Here is a 15,057-nt window from a genome sequence, read left to right as displayed (position 1 = left end):
GGCAATGTGCGTTTTGGGGAGGCCTCTTTGGTTCTTGCGCACAGTACCGCAAGCTGCTGTACCTCTTGAACCAAGGGCCTTAAACAGGGGGATGCTGGTGTAAAAGTTATCCACATAGAGGTGATAACCCTTATCCAGGAAGGGGTGCATTAAATCCCAGACAATTTTTCCACTAACACCTACGAGGGAGGGGGGGCATTCTGGTGGTTCAATTCTTGAATCCTTCCCTTCATATACCCTAAACTTGTGGGTGTACCCTGTGGTGCTTTCACACAGCTTATACATTTTTATCCCATACCTTGCCCTCTTACTGGGAAGGTACTGGCGGAATTTAACCCTTCCTTTAAAATGTATAAGGGACTCGTCGATACTAATACATTTATCAGGGATGTATAGCTCTGCAAATTTGGCACTGAAATGATCAATGACCGGCCTGACTTTGAATAGCCTGTCAAAGGTGGGATCATCTCTGGGTGGGCACTGTGCATTATCGGTGTAATGTATAAATTTATGGATTGCCTCAAAACGAGCCCGGGGCATGGCCATACGGTGAAATGGGGTGCTGTACAGAACATCTGTACTCCAATATTGCCTAATTTGTGGCTTTTTTACTATGCCCATATGTAACACCAGACCCCAAAACGTCATCATCTCTACTGCATCTACAGGGGTCCACCTAGCAAATGATGACGTGGGGTTTTGAGCAATAAACTGCTGGGCATATAAATTAGTTTGGTCCACCATTAAATTTATAAAATCATCAGAGAAAAATAATTTAAAAATGTCAATTTCTCTGAGACCTGTTGAATCAAATTGGATTCCTGGGATGGCCAAAAACTCAGGAACCTGGGGCTCAAAATTGTCTGGTGGTGGGGTCCATACGAGATCAATTATTGGGGGGGGGGGTCTCAGCTGCTCTACGGGGGCGTCTTTGAGGGGGTCCCTCATCATCAGAGGAGGAAGAGGAGCTTAAGACAAATCCTTCAAATTCCCCGCTTGCCTCACTGGCTGTGTCAGAGTCAGAGGCAAGCATGGCATATGCCTCCTCCACCGAATACATTCTCCTGGATGACTGGGACGACATTTGGGATGACATTTGGGATGCCATTTATATTTTTGTGTTACTGGTAGTGAAATGTTTCAACACGTGTATAGTGTAGGGGGGGGTACAAACTTTATTTCAACCCGGGGGGTATGTAGTGTGTATGTATGTAGTGCAGAAAAAAAAAAATACAAAAATAAAAAAATTGAAGGGTTCAAAAAAAAAAAAAATGGAAGGGGTTAAAAAAAAAATGGAAGGGGTTAAAAAAAAAAATGGAAGGGGTTAAAAAAAAAAATGGAAGGGGTTAAAAAAAAAAAAGGTCCTGCGCCAAAAATTGAGCACAGATGTTGGTCAGTAACGTCCGTCACTGAACAGCGCTCAAAGGCAACAGGAATTTGATCAAAAAAAAAAAAAAATAGATCAACCCTGTGCCGAAAAAGCTGATCAGTGATGTACGTCACTGATCAGCGCACAGTGGCCACAGGACACACACAAAATCACAGTGTGTGTAAAAAAAAAAATGTGAAAAAGACCCCACAGCACTCACAAAAAATAAAAAAAAGGTGATCAGTGATGCGACACTGATTACCAGTGAGGGGCAGCAGGTGCACAACCTTTGGTGGTACTGACAGGTATATATAAAAAAAAAAACCTCTGCACCCCTAAAAAGTTGCTGATCCTCTCAGATATAGTGATCAGCACAAAAGGCGGGGGCAGCAGACACAAAATTTAGCACTCTCTATCACTCTCTGTCACTATCTCTCTCTATCTCTCTATCTCTCACTATCTATCACTCTATGACACTGCAGCAGCAGCACTGACAGGTATATCTATATATAAAAAAAAACCTGCGCCCCCAAAAAGTTGCTGATCAGTTAATTTATACTGATCAGCACAAAAGGGGGGGCAGCAGTCAGTTATAAAAAAAATATATAGCACAATCTGTCACTATCTCTCTATCTCTCTCTCTCTATCTCTCTCTATCTCTCTCTATCTATCTATAGCTCTATCACACTGCAGCAGCACAAAATATAGCACTAGGCCTCTCTATCTCTCTCTATCTCTCTCTATCTCTTTCAGTTATATAAAAAATATATAGCACAATCTGTCACTATCTCTCTCTCTATCTCTCTCTCTCTCTCTATCTCTCTCTATCTCTCTCTATCTCTCTATCTATAGCTCTATCACACTGCAGCAGCACAAAATATAGCACTAGGCCTCTCTATCTCTCTCTATCTCTCTCTATCTCTCTCTCTCTAACTCTCTCTCTATCTAATAAATCGCAGCAGCACAAGATGTCACAGGATGTCACAAGATGTCACAAGCATAAGCAATATCAATGATCAGGTAAGTATTTTGGATGGGTTCTGGTCAGTATAGGCGGCAGCTGGGCACGGTGACCGCAATGCACGCTATTCCAGACCGGAATGGCGTCTGCAGTGCAGTCACCGTTAGTTTAAACCCCCCTCCATGGCTGTGATTGGTCCGTCGGTCCGACGAACCAATCACGGCCTTTGGGGGCGGGAGGGGTGAGGTGGGGTGACACCAGTGTCACCCTTACACCCCGCGGTGATTGGTGCTGTACTTTACAGCACCAATCACCTCCGATCCCGTGTCACCGGCGAACGTTATTCGCCGGTGACACAGAAAACGCTGTGAATGGCTGTTCACAATGAACAGCCAATCACAGCGATCGCCGACGGGGGGGCGGCATCGCCGCCCCCCCTGGGCATGCACGGACATGTCTGCTGTCAGGGACAGCAGACATCGTCCCTCTGTCACTGCGTCTCTAGACGCAGTGACAGTTTTAAGCCATGACGTATATATACGTCAACGGTCGGGAAGTACTTCCCGGCCATGACGTATATATACGTCAAATGTCGTGAAGGGGTTAAAGTACATGTATAATTACTATGATAGATAAAAAAATATATATATAGAGATGCGTCCTTCCTCATCATCTCCCATCAGAGGTAACAGAGGCTCAGACGGTAGTGTAATTTAAACATGCTTAGCATAGGCATATTATTTGCATAGTGCTGTGAATAAAACACATATTTGTTGAGCAAACCGCACAAAAAGTTGTTCAGCATTAGTAAACGTGCTAAGGACTAGGTGCAACAAGAAGAGCTGTTTAATTTGACTGCAGCAGTCACATCTGAATATAGGACACATCTGAATATAGTTCAGTCTATTATCAGAACAGTGGCGTAACTATAAATTTTTGTCCCCCCTGCCAAAAAGTTTGTGCCCCCTCCAGGCTCCTCCTCTCCAGCGTGTTTCCCCAACATGTGACGTGATGACATCACACACATAACAGAGAAGCTGAAGCAGGATAGAGGAAGAGAGACCAGAAGAAAATGCTGCTTCCCTTGGCTCCAACACATCCCAGGCCGCCCTAGCATGCCCATCCACCCGCCCATCCTGTACACAGTAGCCAATAGCCGGCTCTGTGTACAGTCATTTGATTCAGTGGGGGGATTTGTCATCTCTGCCATGGCCGCACCTGCTCTGCAGCTGACTCGCTTCCAGTGCTCAGCCAGTGTGCAGCAGCAGGCAGCAGCAAGTCAGTGCGTCGAGCGGGTGCAGGCACCCACACAGAGCCCCCTGCTGCTTGCTCCCCCAAGCGGCAGCTGGGGCTGCCTTACAGTAGTTATGCCACTGTATCAGAACCAATAATATTTGAGATATGAAATTGATTGTGTTACGGGACATACACAGAGGGTGATTTCAGCCTGATTAGATCCAAACTGAGGCCCTCCAGCTGTTGTGAAACTACACATCCCAGCATGCCTTGCTATAGTTTTAACATTCCCTAATAGCAAAACGGTGACAAGGCATGATGGAAGTTGTAGTTTCACAACAGCTGTACGGCCATAGTTTGGGCAAGCTTGGCTTAAGCCTTGTACACAGGGTGACTACATCCTGAAAATCGCATTGCCCCTTGTGTACACAGTGGGCGATAGCGATGCACAAACACGCAGTGTCAATATTGCCATCCAAATAGACACTGTAGGCAACAATATTTTGTCTAGACCTGCAGTGTCTATTTGATTGCAAACATGGGCTGCTGCTGGGGATGGCCACCCCATTGAGTACTGTATTTGCCATAGTTTGGTGTATATAATTCTGTTAGCACGTTTTGTAAACCTTTTGGGGAGGTGAGTAGTCCAGCTTTTTGATACCCCCATGAAGCATGATATGTGGCTATTTCCCTTCTCTGTGGTACATGCACTGCTGTCTTTTTCTGCCCTTCTGTGTGCTGTAGGTATATATATATATATATATATATACTAAAACTTAAATAAAATTTTAAAAATGTGAACAACATTTTCAATTTGAATTGCACAATACAATTATCTACAAATTCAGATTTAAACCATCCAAATTTGATTTTAAACAAAAGATCAGTCCACACAGCCTCGAGCGCTCTCTCCCCCACAGCTGCTGAATCCCAATCAGAAATATTCAATCTTAGTCTATTTAAAAAATAAGTCAAAAGTTTTTTGTAAACAGGGATTGTCTGCAGCGCTGGGTCAATATGTAGCTTAATTTTTTTTTTTATAGGGTTCGCAGGGTTCCACAGAAAAATGACTTTCATGGATTCCTTCTTTTTTTTAAAACAGTAATTTATTATTTTTAAAACCGATATGAATGCAAAAAAGAATTTTAAATGCAAAAAAACTGCCAAAAATGAAAAAATATATACAACACAAAAAATACAGTTCCTTGCAGAAGGAAATAGATAGGCTCACCGGACCTCTCGGGGACAGTGGGCCTTATTCTGGTTGGTGCGGCCGGGCCGTACGCGTACGTTCCGGGGTTTTTCATGATCTGCGCATGCGTACATTCGCTAATGCGCAGGCGCGAACACTCCACAACGCTTACGGACGGGTCTCTCCGTGCGAAAAAACCTGTACGCGAGAGTACGGGCATCGGGGGCGGCATAGGGGCGTGTTGAGGGGAGCGGCCGAAATAATGAGGGAAAATGGGCGTAAATATGGGCGTACACGGGGGTGTGCACCAAAAATGAGCGGTGCTACTACCGCACGATCGCCTAAAGCACCGTTCATTTCGGACACAAAACAGGCGGCCGCCAACCGCCAGCTCAGACCACCCCTACAGATACCGCATGCCTGCGTGCGCCTGGGTTTGCTAATTTACGCTGATTACTACTCAACCACATACACCTGAATGTAATAAGCAATGCTGCAGTCTATTAAGTCCAAACCATGATTTCACTACCTGCAAGCCACACACAGCACTCAAACACATTGGAAGCTTATCTTTCTATACTTCTCTACATTTAAAGGTTTGTTTAATTTAAGGTAATAATCTTTTTAAGACCTGCTTATATATGCTAAGGTAGGTATTTGTTAAACAGTTAGACACATTCACTACGTGCTTTCATAGACTTTACACAGTAGCACACTCAATCTACACAAGTCGACATGTGTCAACGTGTTCACTCTAATACAAACATAGGTTTTGTATTTATGATACAATAACATAAACCACATCTAACACCTACAAAGGATGTTTCAGCAATGTTTTAAGCCCATGCCCACTATTTTGCACATTAATTAATTCAATCAATTAATAAATTTTCATAATTATAGTTGAAAGGCAAGATTTGCAGGTCCATATATGTGAAGGGTATGCCAGCGTACACGGACGTACGCTCACTCTCACGAGCGGTGACATAAGCTGAGTTTTCTATTGAAAACAATAGGGACCCATCCGTGCAAGCTGGCGTACGCTCAGATAGCCGCAAGAAGTCGGTGGGAAGACGGACGAGAGACGTCCGTAAACGGTGGCGTACGCTCAATTGTACGCCAGTTGTCGGAGTGTAAGGGCTGGTCCGTCCGTGTACGTTGGCGTACGCTCAATTGTACGCCACTCCCCTTCGACGGTGTTTCTGCCCGTACGTATGCGGCTGATTTGTGGGTGGACTTAACCCCAACGGCCGCGTACGGATAGCGTACGTTAATAGCAAACGTACGCACGTTTGGCCGCTACGATCAGAATAACCTCCAGTATCTCCTCCACTCTAGATGTTCAAATGGGATTTTCACTTAGCAGGATTTTCACTGCTCCTTCACTGGTACTCTTCCCTAATAAATAAATGACTATGTTTAAAAAAAAATAAGGAATCCATGAAAGTCATTTTCTGTGGAACCCTGCGAACCCTATACATAAATATTAAGCTACATATTCATCCAAATTTGATGTTCAAATCAATTCCAAAAGGATAATGTTATTTTTCTGTAAGCTACTGTATAAGAAAACTATCCAAAATGGCAATGCTAATTAATGCAAACGTGCAAAAGAACAATAAAATCTGCAGCAAGCATGTTAATTGTTTTTACTAACGACATATATATATACCGAAAATTGATAGTAATTGTATTGTAATTGTTTCTGGAAAGTGTAAAGTGGAATTGGAAATGAGTAGGTTTCTTAATTGTCTGATGTCAATAATGGTACATACTGTAGAAACAGATTTACTTAATATGACCTGTTTCTATGTGCAGTTATTTACATTAAACAATTAATAAACTTACACCTATTTCCAATTCCACTTCGCACTTTCCAGAAACAATTACAATAAATTTTCAGATGAATTTCATGTAGATATTTATTGTTAGTAAAACAATAACAAAGACAATTTTGGGATTGGAATGAGAATATGGTGAATTAAACCTCAGAGTTGAGCAAGGAGTTTTAGGTAAGACATGTGGAGGGCCACCCTCCCATATTTGAAAAAGGAATAGGGCACCCTTTACACATTTTCCCATAGTTGTAGTACCCAATACACATGATGCCCACAGTAGTAGTGTCCCTTATACACATAATGCCCACAGTAGTAGTGTTACTTATACACATAATGCCCACAGTAGTAATGCCTCCTATACACATAATTCTCATACTAGTAGCGCTTACAAACATAAGGCCAACAGCGATAGGCACTTATGCACATAATACCCACAATAGGGGAGGGCAGAGAGGAGTGTGCACCCCCTCACTCACCACACTTTACCTGGTACTCTGCTATTACTCTGTAATACCCCTTTTACACCAAAACGCCGGGTCGTACCCGGCTTTTGTAGACCCAGGTTCAAGCCGGGTGCGACCCGGCGTTTAGTGCAATTTACACCGGGCGGACAGCCCGGCCCGCACCCGCCCCCCTCCTCCGTGCTTGGAGATGACAGGATGATGTCATCTCCAAGCGCCAATCACCGCCGCCGCCGGACCGGAACGCTGCTGGGGGCAGCCCGGCACTAAGGTAAGCTGCTGGGCTGCCCCCAGTCCCCGCGCACACTCCCCCCGCCGTCGCACAGGAGGTGAATGGATGCCGCACACAGGCATCCGTTCACCTCCCTCCCCCGCTGCCGCTGCTGTCTGCAGGGAATAGCAGACAGCAGCACCGGCTGTCAGTGTCAGGCTGACAACCCGTCCAACCTGCGGACGCTGCGGTCCGCAGGTTGGACGTTCCCCATTCATGTAAATGGGAGCCGGGTCATCCGACCCGGCATTCCCATTTACACCGCCCTCTACCCAGGTCCTAGCCGTGTTCTACCCAGGTCAGGAACTGGGTAGAAGTCCCGTGTAAAGGGACACGGCGTTAGGGATTTACACCGCTGAAGATCCGGGTCTGACCCGCCGCTGACCCGGATTTTTCGGCGGTGTAAAAGGGGTATAAGTCTCCTGGCAAACACCCGGGACCCTGCAGTGCTTAAGCCTTCTGGCAATGTTCCTCTGTTTGTTTCATTAGCTGTATCCGAGGACATTCTGCTATATACTGTAGCTGCAAGTGCATGTCACTTTCACCGCTATTACATCGTGTTTGATGTCCTTCTTGGGTACAATGCGTGGTCATGTATGCATCGGACCTGGGCTGAAGGTCGGACGTTTGCGATACATCATATGTGAAAGGACGGCATGCGACATACCGCATGTGATCCTGCCGGCCGGGAAGGTCCCAGGCGGCTTAAGTGGGTCGGATGGCCCATACACTGCTGCGATGCATCGCAATAGTGTATGGGTCACGACACAGCTCTAGTGACTTACCTCGATTTGTTTGGTGGCATATCATTACACTACACTGTATGGTTGGACAAGAACCAACAAGCATATTTAGCCTTGCAGACAGATTAATACTTGTTTTTTCAGGACTCTTTTTTCCAGTCACTAATTTGTAACTGCTGATGCCCCAGGTGTACTGGCATTGATTATACTTGAACTGTTCTCTCATCGTGAACATATTGTTTATGCAACCATAAATAGACATGCGAAACGGTTATTCATTAAGTGCTCCCAGGCACCTTCTTAACACCTGAACTAGTATCCATTACATTGTGTTTCATTAAATACAATTGGATTTTATATATATATATATATATATATATATATATATATATATATATATATATATATTATGTTGCAATTTGTGTGGATTTACTTATGCATGATTTTCTTACCTGGTGTTCCCTATTCCTTTGGGTGCCAGACAGTTTCCCGACAGTTGGGATCCCGACAGTTATTACCCCGATGTCAGGATCCCGACAACAAAACCCCGACACTCGGGGTCCCGACGGCTACCGGCTATTCTCCCTCCTGGGGGTCCACAACCCCCATAGTGGGAGAATAGAATAGGTAGCGAGCGCAGTGAGTAGGGTGACTCCATTTCACCTGGTTTTAAACTGCCACAGAACCTGTGTAATTAATGTGTCCCGGATTAAAGGGATGAGTTGGTCACCCTAGCAGTGAGCCTGCAAGGTGCTTTGTTACGCTCTCCCCGCTGTCTGAGTCCGGCCAGTCGGGATCCCGACATCGGGCTAATGACTGTCGGAATCCCGACTGTCGGGACCGTATACCACACCCATTCCTTTTCCTCTCTTCCACAGCTGTTTTGAGATGAGTGGTGCCTGGCTAGTATACTTTCCACAAGAGGTAAAGAGGCACAGATGGTCCCTACTGTAACTGCAGCTCCAAGCACAGATGTACCGCTGCATCTACTGGTGGTTAGCATGTGTGACTGTATTTTCTTCCCCTCCCAGGGATTGTCAGCCTTTGTATAGTAGGCTATTTGCAGCAGGAACAAACAGCAGGTCATTCAACTTGGGTGCAATCATTTTATATTAGGAACACTCACTTTCATATGTACTAAATAAGTCACCTGTGCTCAAGCATGGACATCCTTAAAACTGTTCTGCTGGGGTGCCTTGAGGAACATGTTTGGGAACCACTGCAGTAAGCAAACAACTTTTATTGTCTGATATACTGTATTGAAAATCCCAACTTAATTCCACTATTTCTACAAAATTGTAATCTTTTTTTTATTGTAAGTACAGTATAGATTATTTTCTGTTTTACTTTTTAAAAACTGTTATTTTAATTCACCCATTTTGTTACATGAACATTAAAAGTACTTTATTTGTTATACAGTGATACATAGCTGTCTTTATCATGTGGCTCCCTGTGCTGGTGGTTTTGGCCATCATCCTCCTGTACAGATGGTACAGGCAGAGTCAGATACTGGAGAACCTCACAGATAAATATGTCTTCATCACCGGCTGTGACACTGGATTTGGGAACCTGCTGGCGAAGCAGCTGGACAGACATGGAATGAAGGTTCTGGCTGCTTGTCTGACGGAGACAGGAGCTGAGGACCTGAAGAAGGAGACCTCCAGCAGGCTGCAAACAGTAATACTGGATGTTACTGACAGTCAGAGTGTAAGCTCTGCTGCTGAGTGGCTAAAACACAAAATAAAAGATGAAGGTAAATATGACAGCAATGGCAGATTGTTACACTATTATATATAACTCACTTTTCTGTCACAAAAGAAACATATTTGCTTGTTTTTAACTCCAAGTGGTAATACTGTATACTGTATGTAGATTTTAAAGACAGTGTTCACTTTATATAACATTTTGGTTCACTATGAACTAAAGATTTGGATTCCAGGTTTGGATTTACTCGGTTCTTACTGCCAAATTAGCACAAGTTCAGATTTATCCAAACTGTTCTTATTGGCTTTCCAAAACATGTGACAACCTATAGCCAATAAAATGCCACTTTGAGATCCAAGTAAATCTGGGTAAATCCTAACCAGCACATCTGTGCTATGAACCCTCCAAGACAAATTAATTTCAGATATATTACATTTACAGTAAAGGTGCCCATACACTCTACAATAATTGTATGCAATTTGGACTAGATCGCATCACATCGCATACGTTTCACAATGCAATGAGATGCAATATAGTACAAAACATATGTGCAGCACATACTTTTTGAGCTGTGCGATGGGGGATGTGCACATGAGCACGCATCACATCTCACCCGGTAATTATACCATGTATGGGCACCTTAAGTTACGTTTTCTTCCGAGCTGATGCTAGTTCTTTGTCTTTCAGCTACGCTCCATTTGTGGTGTCCATCCAGGACACGCAAGGGGCTTCTTGTCCCCCCTTTTTTTATTGTATTGCTTTGTTTGCCCACAGCCCATTACAATGGGTCAGAGAGGGTTGGTGAGCCAATGAGAATTGACATTAATTATGTTCAATATATACAGTATAACCTATGCACACTTCTATGATGCATTTATATGCTATATACAGTATCAGTAATATATCAGGCGTAAAACAAACCACAATAAAATGTAAACAATAACTACAGCAAAATGATGTAAAGCTGATGCCCTTACTAGTTAGCTTTGTGTATCAGTTACTAATGATGAATACACCAGCTCTGATCCTTTTGTGTGGCCCAAGCGGCAGGATCAGAATTGAGTGGTCACATACATGGCTGTTCAAATTAAACAGATCTGGCAAACCAGTGATCTAATTAGGGGAAGAGGCATCAAGCCTTGAATACAGATAACATAGAAAAGTTGCCCAAAGCAACCGGCCAGCATCCCACATTTATCCAAAACAGTCTGTGAAATGACAGAAGCAAATCTTCCTCTTCATTTCTTTCAAAACCTTGATACCTCCTACTTAGGTCATGCAGAGGTGGGGGAACTCATTTTTCTATGCCACCCAATAACCCCCTCTCCCCTCCTCCCCATTAGGCAGAGACAGGTCCAGTGGTAGGGTTTTTGGCATCCCCCTGCAAACTAGAATCCTTACTGTGTGAATTACTGTGCAGGGCCAATGTGGAGGTTAAAATGTTCCACCAAACCATTTGAGGTGGTGGAACTCAGTTACACCCTGTTCCCCTCACTTTAACCCCTGCTCCTACTGTACCTTACATCATGGCATGTATCTAATTTCACACATGGTTGTCATGAGTGGGGATTGGGGGGAGCGGGTACTAATTACACAGGCCTGGGGTGAATGGGGACCCTTATCTGCTGCACCCCCTGTCCCTCCTTATCTAGCAGCATGAGCTTACATCTTGACAACACAACGCACACTGCAGTATGCTGGACTGCAGAGGGGCTGCTGCTGCTAAACCTCTGTCTTCTGCTATGCAGGTAAGGATTTGCCAAAGCGATCACACTGATCATGCACCTTCATTCAGCCAGGAGATCATTCTCCTGGCTGATTGACTCAGTACCCCCCAAACCCTGCTCCCCTCGCTCTCCAAATGGCTTTTTTACAATTTTATCCACCACGTGTGGCCACGCCCCCTGCAATTTGGCCACACCCCAACATTTCAACAGGCCTAGCAAACCTCTCGGCAGTATTGACTTTAAATACAAACAGGCAAGTGTAACCCTCTAAGTTCACCCTTGACTTGTGCATGCATACCCCAATGGCCTATGATTCTCAGATCATAAACCTTGAATTCTTATTGCCAAAACAGCTCAGAAGAGCTGTCCCAGGGCCAGATGTACTAAGCTTCAAAAGTGATAAAATGGAGAGAGATAAACAGCCAGCCAATCAGCTCCTACCTGCCATGTCACAGACTGTGTTTGAAAAGTGTCAGGCAGGAGCTGATTGATTGGTTGTTTATCACTCTCCATTTTATCACTTTTGAATCTTAGTACATCTGGACCCCAGAGAGTTAGTATTCCTGCAAAACTGCAATAAAATATGCTGGTACGGTATGCAAGATGAATAAGGAAGGGGGTATCAGAATGTTCTAGTGAAAATGAATACATACTGCCCTGGGTGAGGCAGGTTTATAAGCTCAGCAAACTTGTAAATACACTCGTCTGTTCCCTGCAACACTAAATGTAGCTTGCAGAAGAAAATTACATTAGATGGTCCAAGTCGGCAGACTAAGAGCTCAGCTGGCTGATTTATACCAATTCTAAAAGTCAGTATGGCTGTTTTGGTTTGGTTACATTACAGCTGAACAAACAGCCAAACATGTTTTGATAATATTTAAAGTGACAGTTTTGCCGGTAGTCTGTCAGACCAAGCTCGGAAAATATGTTACACATAATCAAATGCTATTATTTATATTTTGTTTTAAAAAGCCATGAACTTTATCTTTACAAAGGATTATGGGGACTAGTGAATAATGCTGGCATCGGAACACCAACAGCCCCCAATGGCTGGCTGATCAAAGAGGATTTTGCCAAGGTGCTGAATGTAAATTTACTGGGGATGATCGATGTGACCCTCAGTTTGCTTCCCTTTATTATAAGAGCAAGAGGACGCATTATTAACATATCCAGTGTGATGGGAAGATTAGCATTCGTAGGAGGAGGATACAGCATTTCCCGACATGGGGTAGAAGCATTCTCAGACTCCCTAAGGTAATTGTAATATTATATTCATACCTCCCAACAAGTGAAACTCTAAGATTGGGACCAGAATTTGGGGGCATTACTTAGAGGCAGAGGGGCGTGGCCTATGCTTGTGTTGCTCCCACGAGGCCATGACCTCATTTTCACCGCTGTGGGGGCAGGGCCAGAGGCTGGAGGCAAAATGTACTAAGCATTGAAAAGTGATAAAATGTAGAGTGGATAAACCACCAACCAATCAGCGTCAACCTTTCATTATTTCAATCACAGCCTGTACCATGGCAGTTAGCAGCTGATTGGCTGGTGGTTTATCATTCAATTGTATCACTTTTCAAGCTTAGTACATCTGGCCCTCTGTGAGCTGCTGGCCATGCCCCCAGGCTCTCTGTCTTCAGGAATAGACATTGTGCGCATGCGCACAGCATCTACTCACCACTGCTCTGCTCAGCAGCGCCAGGACGGGGGGACTCCTAACTCCCCCCACCGCGGGACACTGCCTATTTCCGCTTGACCGTCCCATTTTTTGGGACAGTCCTGCTGTCACATGCCCTCCTTGAAAATGCCTGGGCACACCTGCTTTTTTTATGACACTTTAGGAACAGGCCGATTACCATCCATAAATGGCAATTTCCTGTCAGTGAAGAGAGGATTGCGGAAAAATAAATAGCTGATTTTTTAATACCGTTTGGCCTTGAAACGAGGCAGGTAGCACTCAATTTCTTCTCATACAGTATATTATAATTATTACCTATTTTTACATGCAAATATTATTGGCTGTTTTACTTGTATTCCCTGTGTTTTTTTATATATTTATATTATTTTGTTGCTGCGTTTTGCACAATACACATTTTTAAGAAAAAAATATCACTAGTAAAGCTATCATAAACGTTATTTTGCTTTCTAGGCTAAATACTGATTTACCTGGCCCTGAGCCATAAGATTTACTTGTCATTTGTCTAGACCTCGTTATTGTGTACTTATGTAAGCTTGCTTTACCACTCCAAAACATGTACTGGAAATGGGATACATACCGGCGGTACAGAGGCCGGCATCCCAAAGGAAGGAATCCCCAAAAGGGGTCAGGTAATTATATCTACCTTCTCCCTGCCCCCCCCCCCAACTCTAATCTCTCCGCACCCTAATCCCAACAGCCCCCCATCCCCTGAACCTAACCCTCCCTACTAGTGCCTAACTCCTTAGCACCCCATCGCCTAAACCTATCCCTCCTGCCCCACAGCCTAACCCTAACCCTCCAGTCTATGTGCCTAACACTAGACCTCTCTCCCCGCAGCCTAACCATACAAGCCTAACCCTAACCCACTATAGTGAATAAACCTCTACCCCATCTTCATACTAGTGCTCCCCCCATACATACCACTCGGCATTTCGGCAGTTGAGATTTTGGCGCCCTGTGCCCTAATTGATGTCGAGGTACTGGCGCTGGTCCCTGGAGACCCATATTTTAACTTTCAGTTCCAATATAAGGTTAAGACACCGCCAAACTACATTGAAATTCCGCCTTGCGAATCAATGTGCGAATGGATGTGTACAGCTACACATCTATTCGCAGCTGTGTTAATATGCCATTGTAATAGGCTCACCATGGAATGATTTTCATACTGGGCACAACTCATCGCAGGCTAAAGAGTAGCCAGAGACTTCCTAGTCGGTCAGTGTAATGGATAAAGGCATATCCGGCCTGAAGCGAACATCACACACCCTCCCTTAAAATGCTGAGGCGTACCTAGCATGTTCCCTGATACTCCCAATGATTTCCTAAGCGTGCCTGCATTCTTCTTAGCACTCCCACTAAATGGTTAAATTATCTCCATTGTTAGAATGGGAGCACTAAGGTAAAGAAGCATGTCTACTGTACGTGTATTCCAATGTTTTCCTGAGGAAGACATGCTTTACCTTTTTCTTCCATTTGAATGTGAGCCATTTGGTTCATAGTGGAAGGCAACATGGCAAATGACCTCTTTATTATCCTGTGAATATCTACCTTTCTATCTATCTGTATATATATATTTTTTTAAGGCAACATAGAAAATATAGTGCCACAGACTAATTTTTTTGTTTCTCTAGACGGGAACTTAAACCATTTGGTGTGAAAGTTTGCATCATTGAACCCAGCTCCTATCAAACTCCAGCCACTGATGTAGATACCACACTACGCAGCCTCCATGATGTCTGGTGCCAAGTGCCACTGTGGGCAAAGGCTACTTATGGTCAAAAGTATTTCCATGACTGTGAGTAATATATTCTTATAAGACTATAAATATCAGAAGCAATAGAGAGGTTTAGGGACACTAG

General features: G+C 44.1%; 1 protein-coding gene across 2 annotated transcripts in view; it reads left to right on the top strand.

Annotated features, from left to right (window-relative positions):
- The window catches only part of LOC146057725 (retinol dehydrogenase 16-like), a 39,317-nt gene that overhangs the window by 19,140 nt on the left and 5,120 nt on the right, over window positions 1-15,057 (top strand). For both annotated transcript variants that reach the window (XM_083169330.1, XM_083169331.1), the window contains exons 2-4: window positions 9,491-9,824; window positions 12,498-12,756; window positions 14,830-14,993. In XM_083169330.1, the coding sequence (XP_083025456.1) occupies window positions 9,512-9,824; window positions 12,498-12,756; window positions 14,830-14,993 (736 nt within the window). In that variant the 5' untranslated portion in view covers window positions 9,491-9,511. The remainder of the gene's footprint in view (window positions 1-9,490; window positions 9,825-12,497; window positions 12,757-14,829; window positions 14,994-15,057) is intronic.

This window comes from Crinia signifera, chromosome 2, assembly GCF_055691185.1.
Source record: "Crinia signifera chromosome 2, ASM5569118v1, whole genome shotgun sequence".
Lineage (NCBI taxonomy): Eukaryota > Metazoa > Chordata > Amphibia > Anura > Myobatrachidae > Crinia > Crinia signifera.
Note: the sequence above shows the minus strand (reverse complement) of the source record. Positions and strands in the feature narration are given on the sequence as shown.